Source organism: Squalius cephalus (genome assembly GCF_949319135.1).
Source record: "Squalius cephalus genome assembly, chromosome: 7".
Classification (NCBI taxonomy): Eukaryota; Metazoa; Chordata; class Actinopteri; order Cypriniformes; family Leuciscidae; genus Squalius; species Squalius cephalus.
The window spans coordinates 16,100,218-16,123,570 of NC_137128.1; the positions used below are offsets into that span (position 1 = coordinate 16,100,218).

Sequence of the window (23,353 nt, forward strand, 5' to 3'; positions counted from 1 at the left end):
TCTTAAACTATAAAAATATCCTGTCCTTATTTTCATTGCAAGTGCCCTATTTTACCCCGGAAAAAAGGCATGAGCCAAAATTACTTAGCTAGCATTGTTGGTATTGCTAAACTTCTATTGAGACTGGAACATTCCTTCAAGTCAATTAAAGGAAGGAATGGCTATATTTTGATGGGAGTTGGACTTCATATGAATTATGTTGGTTTTACTAAATCATTTTAGGTTAAAACACTTTTTGCCTTCATTGTGCTATGCAACGTTCTTCATGGACCTTAATACAACAGTCTAAATGTTGTAAACACTCAAAAAAGGAACATCACTTCCATATCTGTTGAATATCCTTGCATATCATAACTAACTGCACGATTCAACTGAAATTTCTAAATAATTGCTTTACAAAAGTTTACCTGATGAACAGTAATGTCATAAATTGAAGGTGAAAAAGAAACAAATCTATTCAGAATACTGAATGCAATAATGGATGATTATTCTTGATATATCAGAAAAAACAAAACAAAACAATGCCCAAAAATAAGTAAAAGCAAAACGTATACCATTTTGTTATGCTCACAAAGCCAGTCTGTAAATTCATTCATACTGATTGGCACAAAATTAAGGTGATTACTGACGTTAAGGTTTTGTTTTTTCTTTGTTTTACAGAAACTGGTAGGGCTCTATACCATCAATTCTCACATTTGTGAAAAATACACAGTGTAGCTCGTGGTCCACGACAGCTTTTCAGCTTTCTTGTCATGGAATCTAAGCACATTTATTCAAATACATGCAGAAACACCAATGTGTGCTGTTTTGCGTGACTATTTTCTAGTGCAAAAGCATACAGTCCTAGCTAGTTCCTCATCTAAGAAGGGCAGATGCTCATAGTGTGTGTAGGAAGGCAGACAATGTCAGAGTGGCAGTGACCAAGGCCTCTTGTTAGGTATTAGGTTGCACTTCCAGCCTGCTAACCAATGGCAAAGTGTCACAAAGCATCAAGGCCATGCTTGGTGTTTGAATTCAAACAAATGACTAAACCAAACCATCCAGAAAAGGTTCAGCTAAAAATGCATCATTTACTCACCCTCAAACTGTTCCAAACCCAAATAATTATATTTTTTGTGCTTGCATGCTTTTAAAAGCACCATGAACGAGGCCCAAATTATTTGTGCACCAACTTGAGTCTTCTTAAGCTGTACAAGCCGACAAACAGGAACAACAGACCAAAGCTGTTATTGACTGATAATCGCAAATGCACTAAGTCTTCCTGGAACGTTCATGAATTGCTTTGTGCTGATTCATTTCTTGAGTTCAACTTTCAACCCACTCGAATTGGATGCAGAGGTTAAATGTAGATTACCAAATTAAATTTCAGTTCGTTTCTTACTCCGTCTCTCGTACGTCTTCAGAAGACTTAAAATGTAGAGCACAAGTCACATATATCCTGTTTTTGAAGCGTAAATGCATGAGTCCCCATTTATCGTGATTGCTTGGAAAACAAAGGACAGCACAGTCTTCTTCAGAATTGTTCTAATTTCAACAGAAGAAACAAAGTCATGAACAGAACAACATGACGGTGAGTAAATGACATCAATTTTCACTTGTGGGTAACTATCCCTTTAACCATAAATGTGTCACGCATGTCCAGCTGGATCAGTATGGAAAGCAGCAAATCTCAGAGAGTATATCTAGTGATAGTAAAGACAGAAGGGACAGACAGGCTGATGATAAGCCCTTCTGTGCGGTCAGTAATACAGTCTAATACCATGAAACATGCCAAACATTTCTGTCAGGCTTCGAGGATGGCAAACACAAGCTCAGTGACATCAGTGTTTCTCACACAACTACACTCTACCAACCTGAGCCTGAACCATTTATGACAGAACAGGCCAACACTGACGACACTAGCCAAAGCAATCTAAACTTAAGGTCAAAGGTCACACACTGATGGCCTACAACACTGTGGCAGCATCATCCTTCGGTGTGACCATTGTGTGTGGCAAATAGCACTGTGATTGGGGACTAAGAAAAAAAATATTTTACGCAGGAAAAGAAAACAGGCACAGCTAAGACACCCATCACGAGTATCCACACACCAGAACATCCAAACACTGTCAGAAGTGCATATGTTATACATACAAGCATAAAGAATGGCGGATATATACAACACAGTCTGTTCCGCACCTCTCGAGTCGAGATGTGAAGCCCGAGAGACAGAGAGAGCCAGCGGAGGCTCTTCGCTGCTGGTCCTCACCTCTTTGACTGACTGTAGGATAGTGGGATAGTGCGGAGAGAAGAAAACCAGGTTGTCTGTAAGGAGGGGAAGGAGAGGGAGGGGTCCTGTGTGGCAGTGGTGCACTACAGTGACTCTGTGATCAGAAAGAGTGGCTCCCCGAAGTCCCGTCCAGTGAGGTCAGTTCCATATCCTGAGGAAGCTGTCCCAAGAACCGGTGGCCACAGCCATGCCGTCACTGGTCACCCCCAAACAGCTGACCCTGTTGTCATGCCCAGCCAGAACGCCTTCAAAACACAACAACAACAAAACACAGGGGTGAATAACATACGGTTAGATGCTTAGCAACAGACCCCCAAACGCATGGGACGCAAAGCAATGAAGGTCCAACAAACAGGCTCAGAAAAAGGTCAATTCTTTGTGTTCTTTGTTTAAAGCATGGGGAATTATGGCATACATATTTGTTATTCATAATTAATAAATATTTTAGCTGTATGTAGAGTTTTTGATTACACTTTGTTGTAAAATTAGTTATATTTCAAGTCTCCATTAAAGTGATTAGTCTTCAGTGAACTTTGATTTCAACGAGTATGTACACATTGGGTCTCATTCATGAAACATTCGTAAATATATGAGTAAATATGTGAGTGATTTGCGCGTAAAGAGACCTTCCCGAAAACTCTTCTCCTGATTCACAAATACTTCGTAAATGTCAGATGTGATAGTTAAATGTGTGTGTGTGTTAATGAATCCCAATCAGTCGTAAATGGGACGCACGCTCATTCTCAATTACCATAAATCCCGCCCATTAAATCCGACTGACAACTATATATGGGCATCATATTATTGCACCAAACGAAGGATTTCAACATGTCTTCTCAAAAGCGAATGAAAAAGAGAAATTTCTCAGATGCAGAAAATTAAGTTTTATTATCAGAAGTTCATTCAAAAACGCCACATTTTATTTTCAAGTGTACATAGTGGTGTATCAGGTCCTAAAAAAAAGGAAGCTTGGCAGCATATTACAGATGCAGTTAATGGAGTTTCATCTGTTAATCGAACAGTCCCAGAAGTGAAAAGAAAATGGTTCGACATGAAGCTTGACTGCAACACTTGTGACTTGCGTACTTGTGTTCCGTTTGCAGATGCTATTACTGGCTCTCATAATAAAAGTAAAAAGAAAAACCGTATGTAATTACTATATATAATATTTTTTCAAAATGCTGTGTAAATATGTACCCGATTAAGGTGAATTAAAATGCAGCCTTATTAATGAGCAAAACGTTCGGATGTTAAACGCACTATTTACGCGTGGCTGGGAGCAGGCGTAGATTTCTTTCGTACCAACTAACATTTGGAAAATACGAACATTTTAATGAATCCGAAAATTTACACCAGAACCACTTTACACACGATTTACACAAAAATTCGTTCTGCTCGTGTTTCATGAATGAGACCCACTGTGTTTTGGTGTAACGCCCGTTTCACACATACTCCGTTTGCAGTGCATATGCGGTGCGTATTTTTTTCCGTACCCATGTTAACAGGTTAGAGCTTTCACACTGCACGCGGTTGCATTCCGTCGATCCGTTCCAGGAGCGTTGCGTATACAGCAGTGCAGCGATCGTTTCCGCACCGAGTCTATTTTTGCTGTGCTGCACGCGCTGAATTAAAGTGAACAGCGCATGGTTCGTGGTCAAAATGAACACAGATTGACCTGAAAATGTAGTAATTTCACCATAAATGCGTTTAATTAAATAAAATGTAGTAATCTTATCATAAATGTATTTAATTTAATTCTACTTTTTCACAGTCATCTTTTTTACTTTAAAGGGGGGGTGAATTGCTGTTTCATGCATACTGAGTTTTTTACACTGTTAAAGAGTTGGATTCCCATGCTAAACATGGACAAAGTTTCAAAAGTTAAGTTGTACGTTTGAAGGAGTATTTTTGTTCCAAAAATACTCCTTCCGGTTTGTCACAAGTTTCGGAAAGTTTTTTTCGAGTATGGCTCTGTCTTACGTAAGATAGAGCGGAATTTCCTTATATGGGTCCTAAGGGCACTTCTCCGCGGCCGCGCGCGCACTCGCAGACCAGAGAGAGAAGAGAGCGAAAGCAGTACGTTACCTCAAAGCGCTATGCTCGGCTTTTAGGGAAGTCAATGTCACCAAAGAAGTGGGTTTTTGGTTGGCAGGGCAAGACAACCCTGCACAGATTCCCAAAGAACCCAGCGTTAAGGGAATAGTGGATGGAGTTTGTTTTTTCGAAGCATCAACGGAGGTTGTGCACGACTCTTTGTTCCCTGCATTTCGACGATGATTGTTTTATAAACAAAGCCCAGATCGACTTATTTGCAGATCGTCTAATGCTTAAGGATCGAGCAGTCACGGTGAGTAAACTACTTCAAATGTCTCTCTGTGTTGTTGTTAGATCAGTTAGCACAGCTATAGCACACCGCCCACACGGCCCGCCCCCAGCCGCTCGGTTTTTTCCGGAAAGACTCGGTACAGCCAATCTTTCACCTCTAAATATAATAAAACTAAAGACGTTTTGGAGATATGAAGGATGCAATACTACTCTATAGGTACTCAAGATTAACAGGAGATTGAGTGAAAATGAGCATTTCACCCCCCCCTTTAAGACCGGGGTAAAGCAAGGAAAACTACAATTTACCTCAACAAGGCGACATAATGAACAACACTCGTCTCAGTCGTAGAGGTGGAAAAACAAGTTCTTTGTGAAGATTAATTGTATTAAAATTTAAATGCAAGAGAAAAGGCACGAGAGTTGGCTGTTTTTGTCAATTTTAAGTTTTAATTTAAAATGTTTGCGATTTTAATATAAGTAGGCTACATGGTTAAATATTTTACCACTTGCTTGAGCAACTTAGCCTATATAAATCTATATAGAAGTAGCACTGAATAATGCGTTGTTTAAGTTGTGTTTAAATGTCTATTAAATAGTGTACATGTGTACAAAGAGAATCGCAATGCTGACAAAACTTTTTCTTTTTTTTAAAAGTTGATGATAACTTCTGGATTTGAAATACAAATAATGAGTATGTTTTTGTGGTACAGCCGTGGATCAGTTACGCACTGCAAACGCATCATATGTGAAAGCACTATAGCGCATGCTGCTCCTGCACCGCATACGCACTGCAACACGCACTGTACTCACTGCACATGGAGTATGTGTGAAACGGGCGTAACTGTTACAACCTTTAGAAATGCAAAAAAAATTTAACTTAAAAATGCAAGTTTATTGAACTTCCACAAGTAAAAACCATTTGAGTTTAGAGAAGTTATATAATGTTGATGAAAAACTATTCAAAATTCGAACAGTTGATTAAACAATACTGCTGCTGCTATTCGACTAGGAAATACTAGTTGTTTATATATAACAACTATAGCAGTAGCAGTATTGTTTATTGTAGGGAGGGAATATTGTCCCAATAAGGTGCCATCCATTTAATAATTTTTATAAATATAAATCATTTACACTGTGTTATATTGCATCTTGTTAATGTACAACAATACTGAGGTGCAAACAGTATTGGCCACCATTTATAAGTATACATAGAATCTAACAACTACTTATATATAGTGTAAATAGAAGGTATCGCTATTGTCACTTAGTGTAAATAGCATCTATTGTTAAGAAAATATGCTATTTGCACAGTGTAGATAGATAGCATCTAATTTCTATTTACACAGTGCAAATAGCCACTGCTTTTTATTTTTTGCTTGTTTGTTTACAGTAAATCTGCATATATTTCTCACTTTGTGGGAAATAATCCCTTTCTTGCAACAAACAAACTTTCCTCACCACTGTTACATAACCATTGTAGAACAAAAAGTACTGTAAAAAGTGTCATGAAAACTGCATGCAAATGTATGTAACAGTAATAGTGGTGGTGGTGGTGGTGGTGGGGGGGGGGGGGGTGTACAGTTAACTTAAGTAAATATTTTCTAGATAATATCTTCATAATTTCATTGCATTTTAATACAATGACAAAATAAAAGATTTACTTTTGAAAGCTGGTCTCTATAATTGAGGTTTTATACATGAAGATACATTAGCTGCTGATATATATTCTAGGAAGGTTCCTGGCATAGGGATCATCATAATCTAAGCATCTAGTTTATTAGGGCCCGAGCACAGATGGTGCGAACTCAAGTTTTTTGCTTTCGCATCAGGGTATTAAGTCATCTCCTGGAATATCTGAATGCAAACAAAGACAGTTTCTCCTCTAATATCAGTAGAAGGCCTCATTCTCTTAAGAGATTCTTTAACAACATTTGTGAAAACACAGAGGTTTGTTACTAAAGTAAAACCATGACAAATGGCCATAATGGTGCTTTTGTTTGTGTCGACGTGGTTTAGAGAGTCAGGACTGTCTGAGATGAGACCACTTGAGATGCTTGACTTTTTTCTACTGTGCTTTAAAGCAGAAAAGCTTCAGTAGAACTCAATCAGGTCCCACAGATTTTGTGATCTGGAACAACTTTCAATGAGTTTTTTTCCGTGTGGTCAAAGGGTCGTGTGAAGTACTGACCTGCACGCTCTCCTTTAAGCGTGTCCCACACGTTGCAGTTGAAGTCATCGTAGCCAGCGAGCAGCAGACGGCCACTCTTGGAGAAGGCCACGGAGGTGATGCCGCAGATAATGTTGTCATGCGAGTACATCATGAGTTCCTGGTCCGCACGAAGGTCAAACAAACGACAAGTCGCGTCGTCTGAACCCGTGGTGAACGCATTACCATTTGGAAAGAACTGAAAAAACGAGCACAATTAAAACTGGATGATATGAACATTTGCACAATTTTGAACAAGTATTATGAAAGCGTTGCACAGGCTCAATAAGAAGTAAACCAGCATCAGACATTGCGGAGGACTTTTCCTCTCTGACACTCACACAGACAGCATTTATATCAGACACGTGTCCAGTGAAAGACTGTCTGCACATCCCGTCTCGGATGTCCCACAGTTTGGAGGACGCGTCGCAGGCACCGGACACAAAGGTCTTCGAGTCAGGGCTGAGGGACAGGCTCATCACGTCCCCACTGTGCCCTGTGAACGTGGTGGTCTGCTGACCCGTCTCAATGTCCCAGAGAGCACTGCAGAGAGGAAGGACAGCTGGTTCACATTCAGTACAAGATCAAACAGACCTTGACAAAAGGGTTTTCAACTCTTTATCTTAGCAGTATCAACTCTTTTATCAGAGCTGAACAATAACTAGGGCACAGAGTAGGGCTGGGCGATTTGGACCAATCTTTCATATATTTTTCAGCTTAATGAAGATATACGTTATACATCTGGGTACTTCTACGAAGAGGGCTAAATGTTCAGTTTTGTTTTGGGTAAATGAAGCTTGTTAAGCCCTTTGTTTCAGGGCAGAAGACTTCGGGCTGTGAAGGTTTCGTGGTTGGGTTTGCAGCAGCAATGCAAAGTTTAACACTCTTCGAACTGCAGTTTATGGTGCTGTCGCAAATGCTGGGATTTGAAGTACGTCTGCTTTTGGATGCAACGTGTTTATGACATTCTCTACAGATGAAATGGTCTTGCTGCTCATCAGACCTTTTAAATCAGAATAATCTCCAAGTAAATCAACTAAGGCCACAACTAATGATTATTTTCAGAATTGATTAATCGATTTCTTTTATCGGAAAAAATTATAATATTAAAAAAAGTGTTACACCACCACACACTGCACAATGTTTTCCTCCAAACAATGTGCAAATTGAAGGCTACGAAAACAAATAGAGTGAATGTATCCATGTAGGCTATGGTATAAATTTATGTGCAAAACAACATTATAATAAACATTATAATCTAAAGCAAACTAAACTAGATTTAAGAATAAAAACAAACACAGCCTAAAACATTAACACACATTCACTCATTTTAACTGTAGTTATATTACATTTGATTTGCCTCATTATGATATGATAAAAATACAATTACTTGTGCCACATGAAGATTTTAAACCTACATATTAACATAAACATATGAATTATTATTGCGCTCGACACACAGGTAATAAAATAGCTATTTTAACAGTACTACTAAACACTGAGAAACAGTTCCTGCCCTTAGACCAAATTAATTTGTTTCAGTTGACTTAGAAATCAGCATCATTCAAACAATTATCACACAATGTTATGAAAAATGCCCATCTGTGAAATTTTTCAATTATTACTCATTGCCTCTAGTAGTCTAGACGGATTTTTGAAAAATGGCCTTCTATAAGAAGTGAGGAGCATTTATGGGTACAAGTCGGGAACCGGCCTACCTTACATATTTCAAGGGTGCTGAGTCCAAAAAAACTGGTTCCCAAGCGAAATTTTGAGTTTTTTACCTTCTAATTTGCATAACAAAATGGCCGCTAAATTGCCTATCTTGCTCAGTCTTTGGGCCATTTTCCCCTAGTTTTTTTGTAAGTAGGCAATCAGGATGAGGAAATTAAGTTTCTAGATCGATAGTCAAGGGTCAGAGCAAAGATATAATGGAGGCTCATTGCCTTTTTTATGTATATATTTATGCAAAATACCAACTTTTAAGGTGAAATTAAGCATTATTTGTGTCATTTTTTTAAGGCCGACATACATATTCAATCAATATTACTCTTAAATGTTCCCAGTGTATATATGATATGTGATGTATTCCATATTACATAATAACTAATAAAAACACCATTGCAAGTTTTTTTATGCAAATTAAGGCGAGACACTACAGGTGAATAGGGTAACATTTTTAACTAGCAGATATCACCATGAAACTTTCACAGTTGAATACCTACATTAAGATGAGAAACAAAATGTATTACAAGTTTTCTGTAATTTAATGTTTAACCCCTTAACTGTCACCGTCCCGTATACGGGACGCCTAACTTTACTTCCCTATATTACTATTTAATCCTAATCTAATTATGACAAACTATATATCGTTGGAAAGTTCTAAGACTCCTAAATAGATATTTAGGACTGTTTTTTTGTTATAAATTATGTAGGAACAGAAATAGATGAATTTATGACAAGAGTGCACCTCAAAAAATCTACATAATAACAGGAGTTCTGACCTTCGTCACAAAAAGTTGACGCACACACTTTTAATAATTGATATGTTGGTTTTTATGCTAAAATTTCTTTGGAAAATATATAATCTAGTATTTGTCAATAAAAAATTATAAAATAATATTATCTTCTAAAAAGTATAATATATATTATCCTCTATAATATTGTATTATATTTTTTTATCGCTTTTTTTTTATTATATTACATATTTTATTAGTTATCATAAATTAGGTATCATTTGAAAGCTTATGATCTCAGAATTCATCCTGTGAAAACTGTTTTGAAATTGGACATTGTGTTACCATAGAAACGGTACTCTAAATTATTTTATCAGGCTCCTCCCCTTTTGGGCATCCTTATGTTTCATAATTTATGATCAAAATATTTTCTAATCTTGACAAAACACATATTGTCAGAAAGGTCTGAGTCTCAAGGTTCCATATTTTGTGACAGAAGTGATATTTGGACAGAAATTTATTAATTTGTTATGGTAGAATGCATACAGTAAAATTCAATGGAATTCAATGACACCCGGTGGCTATTTTTGGTAATACGCCTAAACAAAATCTCATGGGAACTTCATTTTTTGTGATATCAACTTCAAATTTGGAACACAACTTGGTTAGATATTTGGCTTTGATTTTATAGTAATTTTTTTGTAAAACATATTTTGTAAAATATATATTTTATATAAAATAAAAATATTAAATAAATTATATTTGATTTAATGTAAATTTAAACTTCCATAACTTTTTCATACTTAAATTTTTTGAAGTGCTTTCACTTCAGCAATAATCTGCTATTTTTTACCTTTAAAACAAGACCAAACTTAGGTCTATACTCCAAAGCATTCTTGAATTACAACCATTTAAGCTTGAATAGTGCATTTTAATGTCCATTTTCAAAAAGGGGGGTGACAGTTAAGGGGTTAAATATGCAAATTAGGCCATATCTAATCAAATATGCACTAATTTGCATAGATTTAAAACAACGAAATCTGAGTATTGGATAAAGCCAGGTTAAAAAAAATGTTTCATTGTGTTCACATGTTAGATGGGAAAAAAAAATACAGAGGGATTTATGGATATCTACTTTTGTTATCCTGTAAATCAGAAAATACTGTCAATAGCAATATTTTCGCCATGTTTTTTGGAATAAAATGTTATATAAATCAGGCTAGGAATAATATATTTACAAATCCCTCTGTAAATGTCTTCATAATATAACATAATATAACTATAACTAGGTACAAGTACAAAAGTTTGGTATATAGGTGCTACTGAAGTGGAGCGTCATCCATGTGGTTTCCTTAGTCTGCTTCCGAAGCATTCACCAGCCCCAAGCAAAACACAAACAAGACGGAAAACAAAAACACCAAAGAATCGACGACGAAAGTTAGGCTTTAATGCTCCAACAGAGTACTCCAAAGAGGTACATCCAAACACAACTACACATAGACGAGACTCAACACGAAACACAAACTGATCTGAACTTAAGTAGTTAGAGGATAATGAGACATGAACACCTGAACACAACACATACCTGAACTGAGTAATGAATCAAATTAACAACCATGAAGATAAGCTAACCAAGGTGAAAACACAAACAGAGTCCATGTGGAGAAAACTAAAAATAAACAAAACCAGATAACCCTGAAAGGAATACAGCTTTCATGTATTATGTGCTCTATTTATTGCTTTTTATGACAAATTTATAAGTAAAAATAATAAAATTATATCATTGTGTTAATTCTTTTTTGTAGTTTTTGTATTATTATTCTATTAAAATGAATGAACTATCTATTAAATATGACATGAATATGAGAACAAGTGAACAAGTTATTTATTTTCATTATACCATATAAAGTTATTATCGTCATTATTTTTTAAGGTGTAAAATAGTTATTTCTGGCACACACAAATTCCGTCATCTTAAGCTGCTCACTCAATTTCATTTCTCTTTTCTCCATAAAGTACATGTGCCATTCACTATAATGAAAAAGTGAACTTGTGACCGATTTCAGATGCATCTCAGACGAAACTGCAAAGAAAATGACAAATTATGACCCACAGACAAAACTTCATAATATAAGTCAGACAAAAACAATAGCTGAAAACCAAAAAGAGCAGAATTAGACTGTGGACCGACTAGACGTTAAAATTTAAGATATTTTTATGGGCTGGCCCCACTCTCATGGAACCAATGAAAACTACTATTTGATAGAAGACTATAGTGGGCCACACATGGTTGCTGCTACTACATACAATATGGGAGAAAGGGTTTGAGGTTAGAGAAAATATTTTTTGAAACATTGTCCCAAATGTCCAAGGCTTCTGAGAGGGGGGTGTAAAACGTCTCGGTTACATATGTAACCCTCGTTCCCTGAGTAGGGAACGGAGACGTTACATCATGACGACGAATGGGGTTTCGCTTAGAAAGCCTCTCATCTTCGAGAAATAAAACGAGCCATTGGCAAAGAAATGCCATGGGTCTGCGGAATTTGCATTGCGTAACTCCGCCTTACCTCATGGGTATATAAGGAAGTATGCTGGCAACATGCAGATATGTTTCTTCGCCGAGGAGCGGCAACGTACACTTTCAGGGTGGAGGGAGACTGCCTTCGGTCCAACCCTTCTTGCAGGAAGGAAAGCACGACACTGATCGGGCATTTTCTGGGGTCTTCTCTGCGAGAAGAGCACCAGGTGACGAAGAGGTTCCACTTCAACGCGTAGGCATGTCTCGTGGACGATGCTCTAGCGGAAGTGATGGTAGCCACTACCGCTGGTGGTTGGGTACTCAAACCTGCCTCGTCCCATCCAGGAGCCACACGTGAAGGTTCCAAAGATCGGGATGAGGGTACCATAGGGTGCACCGTCCCTGATAAAGCAGGTCGTTCCTCAGAGGGATTGGCCAAGGAGGTGCTGTCGCGAGGAGGACTAGTTTGGAGAACCAGGTCCGGTTGTGTCAATGAGGGGCAACCAAAATTACCTTCTTCCTGTCCTCCCTGAGCTTGCACAGGGTCTGTGCAAGAAGGCTCACTGGGGAAAATGCATACTTGCAAAGGCCCCGCGGCCAGCTGTGCACCAGTGTGTCCGTGCCGCAATGGGACGAGTCGTGGGAGGCAAACAGGTCTACCTGTGCGTCCCCGAACTGATCCCAAATCAGCTGAACTGTCTTTGGATGGAGTCTCCATTCTCCAGGGAGAGGCTGAAGCCACGAAAGCACGTGAGCATCTTGAACGGAAGCCTGTGAAGGGATCGGTTGAAGACGTGCAGGTCCAGGATTGGCCGTAACCCACCGGTTTTCTTTGGTACAATGAAGTAAGGGCTGTAGAACCCGGACTTCATTTCGGCTGGAGGGACAATCTCGACTGCACCTTTCGCCAGTAACAGGGGCATTGCCACCCACCATAGTGTAACGGACTCCCCGGAGGCGGGGAGGAGATTGTGCGAACTGAATCGCATAGCCGAGCCTGGTGGTTCTCTCAACCCAGCGGGACAGGTTGGGAAACTCTAGCCAGGCTCCCAAGAACTGAACCAGCGGGGTCATGGGAACCACAGACGTACCCTCGGTAGGGCAGCGAAGTGGAATGAACGGTCCGGACGTGGGCGGCGTAGCGACCCGGTGTGGGGGCACGGTCATTGCCGCATCCTGACAGAGGAGGCCAGGGAAGGACCAGTGTTCCATGGGGGGCCTGCTCTGACAGAGGTCTGGCGACAGAGGGGGACAAGAGTGGCGAGGCAGAGCGTCGCACACTGCCATCCATGGCCTCTTGGGGCTCGGAGGAAGGGGCATCAGTTCTTAGAAAAAAGATTCTCCCCCGGCCCTCCACCGGGGGAAGGAGTGGTCCTGCTACCAGCTCCTGAGAAGAACTGAGCCCTAACTCCAAGCTGCCCATCTCAGGAGTGCTGCTTAGCCTGGCGTTTTGGCGGGCTAAGGGGCGGAGACGGGTGGTGCCGTCCTCCTGCTTGGGGCCGGTGAAGGCTTCGGAAGCAGACTAAGGAAACCACATGGATGACGCTCCACTTCAGTAGCACCTATACACCAAACTTTCCAGTCTTGTACCTAGTTATATTATGAAGACATTTACAGAGGGATTTGTAAATATATTATTCCTAGCCTGATTTATATAACATTTTATTCCAAAAAACATGGCGAAAATATTGCTATTGACAGTATTTTCTGATTTACAGGATAACAAAAGTAGATATCCATAAATCCCTCTGTATTTTTTTTCCCATCTAATATGTGAACACAATGAAAAAATCATTTTTAACCTGGCTTTATCCAATACTCAGATTTCGTTGTTTTAAATATATGCAAATTAGTGCACATTTGATTAGATATAGCCTAATTTGCATATTTAAACATTAAATTACAGAAAACTTGTAATACATTTTTTTCTCATCTTAATGTAGGTAATCAACTGTGAAAGTTTCATGGTGATATCTGCTAGTTAAAAATGTTACCCTATTCACCTGTAGTGTCTCGCCTTAATTTGCATAAAAAATGAAATCTCAGACAACTTGCAATGGTGTTTTTCTTAGTTATTATGTAATATGGAATACATCACATATCATATATACACTGGGAACATTTAAGAGTGATATTGATTGAATATGTATGTCGGCCTTAAAAAATGACACAAATAATGCTTAATTTCACCTTAAAAGTTGGTATTTTGCATAAATATATACATAAAAAAGGCAATGAGCCTCCATTATATCTTTGCTCTGACCCTTGACTATCGATCTAGAAACTTAATTTCCTCATCTTGATTGCCTACTTACAAAAAAAATAGGGGAAAATGGTCCAACGACTGAGCAAGATGGGCAATTTGGCGGCCATTTTGATATGCAAATTAGAAGGTCAAAAACTCAAAATGTTGCTTGGGAACCAGTTTTTTTGGACTCAGCACCCTTGAAATATGTAAGGTAGGCCGGTTCCCGACTTGTACCCATAAATGCTCCTCACTTTCACTTTTTGGGCACTTCCCATCTAGACTATAGCTCAGCGATACATCATGTGATAAATGTAATGCATTCATGATAGAATAAAATATGTTGTTGAGGGTAAATAATCTATTAAAATGGTCAGTCAAAGCTGTGATGGACTCACCATGTAGTATCTCCAGAACTGGTGACAATCTGACTATCGTCCAAAAAGCGACAACATGACAAATAACCTGGTGTGGAAAAAAAACACGAGCTTCATCCCACTGCATGACAGATATAGCGATTAATGATGCTAATCTTGCTGTTGACAAGATTCACCTGTGTGTCCAGGCAGTTCTCTGGTGACTCTGACGTTGCCCTCACGGGTTTTAAGGCTGTAGATTGAGCAGATGTTGTCCAGGCCTCCACAGGCTACATAATTCCCTGAGGGAGCGTAGGCGCAGGTCATCACCCATGATGACCTTAATGGAATGGCATGCATCTGGAAAGAATCACAAAATAAAGTTGCTATTCCCTTTTGTTATACAGAATGAGACCAATGCAGAATCTGGAACAGCATACTACTCTTGCTCTTTCTGCCATGTAACGATGTGGTAAAAATAGTAATGCTAGTAGATGATTCTGAATTCAGGACAAGAGTTAGGATGTTCCACAGGTTTGAAGCAGCAAGAGGCTAAGTTGGATATACAAGCACATCCTATTTTACCTGCGTACATACAGTATGCTCACGTAAAGATACATATACTTTATAGCAAATCTGGCCTGCATGATTGTTTATATCATTGCAAAAATATAACTTGTATTATCGCACAGCTTATGCATACAGAACACTAAAATAAAGTGTTTCTTTTTTTAGTAAGAAAAATTATTTTTTTATTTCTTGCAAAATGTAAACTATATTATCACCGAGCAACCTAATCTGCGAAAAGCAGCTTTACAGAAAATGCACTGAAACAATGTGTATTGTGAAAAGAGCAATATAAACCCATTCCACTTGAATAAGTATATGACAGAACTTTATTTTTTGTGCAGACCCTTCCATTTTGATGGCTTTTGTAGTTAATATTTGCTTTTTTTTTTATTGTTAAACACATAAAAGAGGTAACTGATTTTAATTTTAACTCTGACTTTATAGTTTATTATCCTTTTATAATCAAAGTATCAATTACAAAGGAAGATCTCATTCAAACATCCTTTAACAACTGTGCTTTTTATATCTATATTCACATGTTGGGCTGAACAAACCTTGTTTGTGGTGTAGCTGTCCCAAATGATGAGTTTGCCATCTTGTGAGGCACTAACTAGTAACCTTAATGTTTAAAAAAGAAAAAACACACAAACACACACAGAAAAAGGGTTAAAGAGTAAACCGCTGTTGATAATCCAAAATGTCACAGATTAATAATTCAACAAGGAGAATATGTGGGAAATGATTGCAACTTATAACATTAATACACATCGTGGCATTTAAATGCGTGTGATAATATTCTTTAAATGACAAACACACTGCAGGCAACTATGGATACAAACTCCTTCCCCCTAACAATTGTGTCTCCTCCCTAAAGCACTAGAACGGATGGAGAAAAGGTGAACGATAGAGAGAGGAAAAGAGAGACAGGAGCAGAAGGCAGCCTACATAATCCCAGAACACCCCTGGGTTGAGAGAGGCCTGCTGTATTATTCATTGAGTGTACACTGACAGAGCTGCAGGGTTCCTCTGAGAGAGCCCATCCTCCAGCCCCCTCAATCTCTCTGTCAACTGACCTGGAATCAGTGGCCCAGTGCATGGCATAGATTTTGGCTAAATGGCCTCGGAGGGTCCGCCTTGTTCTCATCTGGATCCTTCCGACTGAATCCAGACCAGCTGTAATCTAAACACACAAAAGAAATCTTCATTTACAGTGACACTAAAAAGCAAGCAGACGACATTTCAGAGTTATAGTGATCACTTCAGTCAGTGCTGTTAATTTTAGATGAAGGCAAGCAGAAATTATGACATCATAAATCACAAAAAAAGCCCGGGCATGGGTTGGACGTTTAAATTTTGATGGAGGACTTGGCATGTACGAGGATGTTTAATATTTCAGTGCACTTAAGAGCGTGTTCAGCATGTACGTCAGTGGCTATTTTGCATGTCTGTGCTGAGCTTGGAGAACAGGAGAGCGGGAACCTCCACAGATGAGCGGGGTTACACCAGTGCCACTCTTATGATGGCGGGGGACCCAGCAGAGCTGCTTACCTGGGACAGGCTGGAGTCGCTGCAGGCTTTCCTGGCATCCTGCAATGAGAACAGCAGCATGTCAGAGAGAACAGGGCAGAGGAAACGTATATAGAAGAACATCTGTGCGCTGGCACTCGGGTCCACACGAAGCTCGTATTCAACATTTCAAAAATAACCAAAAATACTGTGCAAAGCAGGGCAACCAATATAAGAGGTGGGGTACAGATGTATACATAATTTAACAAAATACTTCCTTCAACAATGAGGAAACAGGACATTAATATTAATCTTCTTTTATAAGTATATTTTTAAAGAGGTTAAGCATATTTTTTATAGCCGTGGGCAACACCTAGCTATAAATAAAATATGTGTCTCATGCTTGAAATCAGTCAATAAAACTAAAATTACTACTAAACAGTACCATATTTAAATGTGTTGTTATTCTCAATGTATTTTGGCAGTTATGCAATTACGTATAGGAGTTTAAGAATAGAAAAAAAATTGGTTCACAGTCCAAAAGAGGTTGAAAATCCTTGATTTAGATGGTTTCTCAAAAGATAGTTGAATCTGTCACAAGGGAGAGCTTCCACTTGAGTACATCAGCTATACGGGCACCATTATCAGTGGCCATTGCAGATCAATTAATTAATCTGCAAATAATTAATCAGCACTCCCGCCTTACTTATACACCACCGTTCTGAAGTTTGGGGTTGGTAAAAAATGTGTGTTTTTGAAAAAAAGTCTCTTCTGCTCACCCAGGCTGCATTTATTTGGTCAAAAAAGCAGTAAAAACAATAATACTGTTAAATATTATTACAATTTAAAATGTTTTCCCTTTTATTATATTTGAAAATGTAATTTATTCCTGTGATGCAAAGCTGAATTCTCAGCAGCCATTACTCCAGTCTTCAGTGTCTTATGATCATTCAGAAATCATTCAAATATGTAGAATTATTTAATATGTAGTTTATTTTTGTGGAAACTGTGATACATTTTTGCACAGGATTATTTAATGAATAGAAAGTTTAAGAGAACAGCATTTATTTGAAATGTAATTCTTTGTAACCATGTAAAAGTTGTTGCCAACAATAATCAATTTAATGCATCCTTGCTGAACAAAAAAAAAAAAAGCTGACCCCAAACTTTCGAAGGGCAGTGTGTGTACTAATGTGTATGTTGTTGTTGTGTAAAGAAGTGTCGATTAGGGATAGGCGTATAGATACTGATGTGAGTATCAAAAGTAGCGATACTCAAATAAAAAAATATCGATACTTGTTCAAGGTTTTTTTTTTTAACAGTGATTTTGTTCAACAAGAAATGTAATGCGTAGGCTACAATATGAATTGAATTGTACAAATAAACTATAGCGAATAATAATTGTGTAGTAGAACCATTTTCCTCCTCATCTGAACACACGCAAACGCTGCAAGACAGAACCAATCAATCGCTCTCTGCTGACGTAGTGTTCAAACAGGGATGCGTTTCCCAGAAGTATCATAAGAAACCATTGATGCTTTTGGGGAAATGCAGCCCAAAACAATGCTTATCAGAGGACAGAAAAATCTTTGAGGTATTTCACAATAAACAAATTAAAATTTAAGACGACATAGTTTGTGCAATTACATTTATTTAAATTGAATGTTAAAAGTTCATATTGATCATGTTCTATTCTGTAACTAATGTTAATATAAATCATACACTGAAGGGTTGCATTTTATGGGTGCAACAGCCTGTAAATGAACCATGGTTTTACTACAGTGGCCATAGCTCAACTATAGTATGTGTAGATTTTCATGGTTACCACAACAGTAACCATATTTTAACCATATGTAAACAAAAATATAATCTAATAAATTGCAATTAAGGTGTATTGAATGTTAAAATGAATTTCAAATATATTTATATATATCATGTTAAGTGGGTATCATAAACCATTTTACTCCTAGTAATTTAATAAATGTAATAATTTAAAGTTCAGTTTAGAGGTATCGTTATCGATCACACTGGCCTTTTAAAGTATCTGTATCGAAAAACAAAATAAGTGGTATCGCCCATCCCGACATGCTGACATGACCCTAGAAGCCATCCTTTGATCTGATTGGCTGAGCAGAAAAGTTATGGGATCTTACTCTGATCTGATTGGCTGAGCAGAAAGTTATGGGATCTTACTCTGATTTGATTGGCTGAGCAAGAAAGTTATGGGCTCTTACTCTGATCTGATTGGCTGAGCAGAAAGTTATGGGATCTTACTCTGATCTGATTGGCTGAGCAGAAAGTTATGGGATCTTACTTTGATCTGATTGGCTGAGCAAAAAGTTATGGGATCTTACTCCGATCTGATTGGCTGAGCAGAAAGTTATGGGATCTTACTCTGATCTGATTGGCTGAGCAGAAAGTTATGGGATCTTACTCTGATCTGATTGCGCAGCTGCTCGGCCTCTTGCCGCAACTGCTCCAGCTCACTCATGGTCCTCCAGGTGTTTCACTCCCTTCCCAGCGTTGATAATACTGAAAACACACAAACATAAAGTCACATTAAGTAGTCAATAAAGGAAGTAAAACAGAGCACTCATGCTGGATCAATAATTCAAGCCACTCACACAAACAATATTCATTAGAAAGTCATGTCAGAGGTCACACAAGACAGTAAGATGGAGCCTTTGGATACAATTTGTGGTGAACACAGAAAGTGGTCCATCAATGTTTTCACTATAGTGAATAGAACTAGCGGTTGAATCATATAATGGGACCAAACCCTCCAGCTTTAGCACTGCAAACTGAAGAGCTGGGCACGCTGCGCTCCTTTGTTTAATGAGGGGCAACACTGCTTGGCACTGCCTACTAGTTCATTTCCCTAAAGATATAGCTAACGTCAGCTCAAAAAATGACAGCTAATCAAATTCTTTTAAACATTAAGAGGTTATATACAGTATGATACTCAACAGCCAGGGAAACAAAACGACACTCATTCAAAGGCGATATGTAAATGTATCAAATATTTGTACATTTTTCATCTTGAAATGAGTAAATCCAGCTAGTTCAGGAATATGAAATCCATTTGAATCCAAAATTTAATATATACATCCAGGCGTTTATAATCCTTAATCCAGATGTGCTAATCTCCCGTTTAACCTGTGACACAAAGCCTGTTAAAACTTGTCGCGATAAACTCAAAAAAAGCAGTTGTAAATTAAATAGGCTATCCACACAGGGACGAAAATGTAGACTAACTGTTAAATTTGTATTGGTCACCATGTTTAATGCGATAACACATAGTGTGTAATACTGATGTTCACGTAGATTCCACATTATTTGAAGTTAGCCAACTGTTTTGACAGCAAATAGTAGTAATATTACAAATGATAAAACAAAACTAGGCCTACTTTTAGAATAAAGATTTAACACAAACTCAATTCTTTCTAGCCAGATTATTTAAGAGCTGAGCATAACTTCTATTTTCAACACTTTTTCAGACTTTGCCTTTTAAGGTTTGGACATTATAATCTTAAAATGCCCAACCTTATCTACAGCTTTCAGTCTTATTGCAGGCTAACAGCAAACGCTGAGTAACTTAATATGACTCTGAATGGTTTGATACAATATGGGAACACCCCTAGAGATTGTTCAGGACTACCCTGAGGTGAAATCTCTACATTTCAGCATAAGGTTTTTTTTTTTGTTTGTTTTTTAGGGAAGCACAGTAGCATGATTGCAAGCAATGTTGCTAAAAACAGGAAGACTGCTTGTCCCAACCCTAGCAGCCAAATTACAGGAAAAGCAATGATCTGTGTGCATTTTAAACAACCAGCTTTCCATCATAAGATACTGTACACATTAACTGACAACATTATACTATGAAATATTAATAACACACAAAAAGCTCAGGTTGATTTAAATAATGGAGCATCTTCTCAAGAGAGGGGGAAAAAGTAAATCCAGCTAGTTCGGGCATATGAAATCCATTTTAATCCGAAATTTAATATGTAACGTTAAATCCGGGGGGTTTTAATCCTTAATCCAGATGTGCTAACTTAATCTCCCATTTAACCTGTGACACTAAAAGCTCGTTAAAACTGGTCGCGATAAACTCGAAAAACGCAGTTGTAAATTAAATATCCACACAGTGACGAAATTTTAATTGTTACATTTGTATTGGTCACCGGGTTTAATGCGATAAAAACGTAGTGTAATAATGGTGTTCACGTAACGTACATTTCATATTAATCGAAGCTAGCCAACTGTTTTGACAACAAATTCAATACCACATGTTGCACGAGGCAGATACCTCTATATAAACCACTATTTATGCGACAAAAGGTATAAAAGACCCTTTCTCTGCGGAGTTGTCATCCGCAAAGTTAATCACAGAGTTATTATGATTTGGTTAGTTTGGTTAGCACGGTGGCTAGCGAGCGGTGACTGTATCATGTCAGTTACTCCAGACCACCACACAAACACTGACACATTACCTGATGTAAAAACACTACAAAATCCTCCTGCCGCGTGTAAGGGTTAGCAGACTTGTTTTCTTTTTCAAAATGTTAACGCGGTCATTTCGTTAACATCCAAAACAAGGCATCGGGCGCCAAATTTACTAGATTCAAGGCAATTCACACAGCGATTACCACACCCATACTGATATTGAGAGCATGGCAACAATTGGATGGAGGGGGGGAACGAAACAGTTCAGAGTTTTTAAAAGAAGATATTCAGTGTACCTGCGTAAAAATGAGTCAAATGTGTCTCTTGTTGTTTTATATACTATATTATTATGAAGCTAATTTATTTTTATCAAAACAGTTTGCCATTTGTCTACGCCTACCTAATCAAGTCACCCGCGCTTGAAATGGTTCTGGCTATCAGCTTCCTCAATTATCAAAATGACTGAAGTAGTTTGATACATTTGGATGCAGTCACAGATTTGTAATAATAAAATACGCATGCATTAATTAGACTCGTAAAATATCCATGAGAACAGAGTGCTCTGCCATTTTAAAAGGCACACATATTATAATAAATAAATAAATGTGTTTACAATTAGCTACTTTCCATAAATATGAAAAATTAATGTCTATGATATTAGTTACTATTTTAGCAAAGTTTCTTTTTTTTTCTTTTTTTTTAAGTGAACCTCGTCACAGCATAAGATTCCCACCTATTTAAAGCCACAGGATACACTGGGTGGTTGCCAGTTTGCCACTCCGAGAGACTACAGTATCAATTTCAGAGCCAATTTGTTTAAAACCTATTTGGCTAATGTGAGTTATTTGGAATTAAATTTTAAAGTGAATTATCATGTGATCTTGGAGCAATATACAAATAAGCATTAGGCAATAGTGGCAAGAATGAAATCATCTGTGGCAATCGATGGGTTAAGAAATGCAATCCCCACACTCACTGCTTCATCATCTCACACTTGCTGATCTATAAACCCAGTCAAATGAAATATAATTAAGGTACAAAACCAGAATTAAGTGACATTTAGTCTTACCTAGTATGTTGAAGTCCACCAGTGAGAGGTTGGTCAGTGGAAGCGCGTGGCTCCCTCTGTAGTGTGTGTGTGTGTGTGTGTGTGTGCCTGTGCTGATGGGAGCACTGGCACCGGGATAGGCAGTGGGGACTTTAGTTAATGGCCAGCACATCTACACTGAGAGCTGCTGGTGGTGACAAGGTGGGGCTGGATGGGGGAGGCTGAATACTGAAAGTGGGAAGATGAGGTCTTAAAGAGACAGCAGTTGTCACTGTCTGTTCATTCGGTCAGTGTCGCAACCGAGCAGGCCTATGTGTTAAACAAAACAAACAAGGACTGTCCTGTGCATTTAATTATTTACCATTTGTTTACATTATCTGGGCACATGCACAAAAAGAAGGAATGATTACTGAATGTAGGATATGTAATGAAGGGCTGTCAATAATTTATTAAAATGGAAGGCTTTTCTACGTAGTACCATTGTCAACATTGTCATTTCAAGTGCTTCATTGAATCGCTAACTGTTTATTATGTTCATGTTTACCGATGAATTTCTGTTGAATTTGCTGATCAAAACATGCCTGCTAGCTTGATTTCATACATTGCTCCACTGGATAAGCATCATATCTGCATTTATTTATTGCATTTCAATGAAAACTGTTCGATCAAAAATGCTTGCATAAGAAAGACAACCTTGAAAGTCAAAAGTCAAATTTGGGGATGAGAGTTTCCTTGCATGAGTCCATCCAAAGGTTCTGACAGCAATAAAGTGATTCCGGTTACAAAGGAAGTATTTTGAGTCACTATATATCTGAGGATATGAAAGGTCATGAAACATGACCCTGCTAAGACATCCACCTCACATCCTCACTGTTACCTAAAATCATAAAGAAATCCATAAACTAATTTAAGCCAGTCTCATTTTCAACCACATGGCTTTATTTTCAGAGCCTTGTAAGGTGTCTAACATTTCAAGTCATGGTGAAAAGACTTGAAATATCTAATCGGCTAACAGTATGTTAGGCAATCCAAGGTTATGTCTTAATTTTTGTATATTAATACACAAATATTTAATACATACATATTTTAATATAATATAATATAATATAATATAATATAATATAATATAATATAATATAATATAATATAATATAATATAATATAATATAATATAATATAATATAATATAATATAATATAATATAATATAATAATATAATGGCAGTTTTGGGACAACATTACAAGTAATGCAACTTAAAAAAGTGATCTGATTACATAGGTAACAAGTAAAGTAATGCATTACTTTTAAATGTAATGGAAAAAAAACACATCTCTTTGGCCTAGCATACACATAACACATTATAGACTTCTATAATTCAATGTTAGGCTGCATAGATTAGGTCAGCCGG

At 37.8% G+C, this 23,353-nt stretch overlaps 1 protein-coding gene across 3 annotated transcripts; it reads right to left on the bottom strand.

Moving 5' to 3' along the window:
• Window positions 1–346: 346 nt before the first annotated feature.
• Window positions 347–22,124, bottom strand: gnb4a (guanine nucleotide binding protein (G protein), beta polypeptide 4a). 3 transcript variants are annotated; one of them, XM_079877351.1, is made up of 10 exons: window positions 21,967–22,124; window positions 18,886–18,983; window positions 16,494–16,532; window positions 16,019–16,125; window positions 15,500–15,563; window positions 14,573–14,735; window positions 14,418–14,484; window positions 7,142–7,343; window positions 6,783–6,999; window positions 347–2,514 (listed from the first exon to the last, which is right to left on the bottom strand). In XM_079877351.1, exons 2-10 carry the CDS (start codon window positions 18,940–18,942, stop codon window positions 2,408–2,410), a joined length of 1,023 nt encoding a protein of 340 aa, XP_079733477.1. In that variant the 5' UTR covers window positions 18,943–18,983; window positions 21,967–22,124; the 3' UTR covers window positions 347–2,407. The 3 variants fall into 3 exon arrangements, with proteins under 3 accessions (XP_079733477.1, XP_079733476.1, XP_079733478.1); XM_079877350.1 differs by lacking the exon at window positions 21,967–22,124 and adding an exon at window positions 20,945–21,118; XM_079877352.1 differs by lacking the exons at window positions 18,886–18,983; window positions 21,967–22,124 and adding an exon at window positions 18,605–18,611.
• Window positions 22,125–23,353: the final 1,229 nt, after the last annotated feature.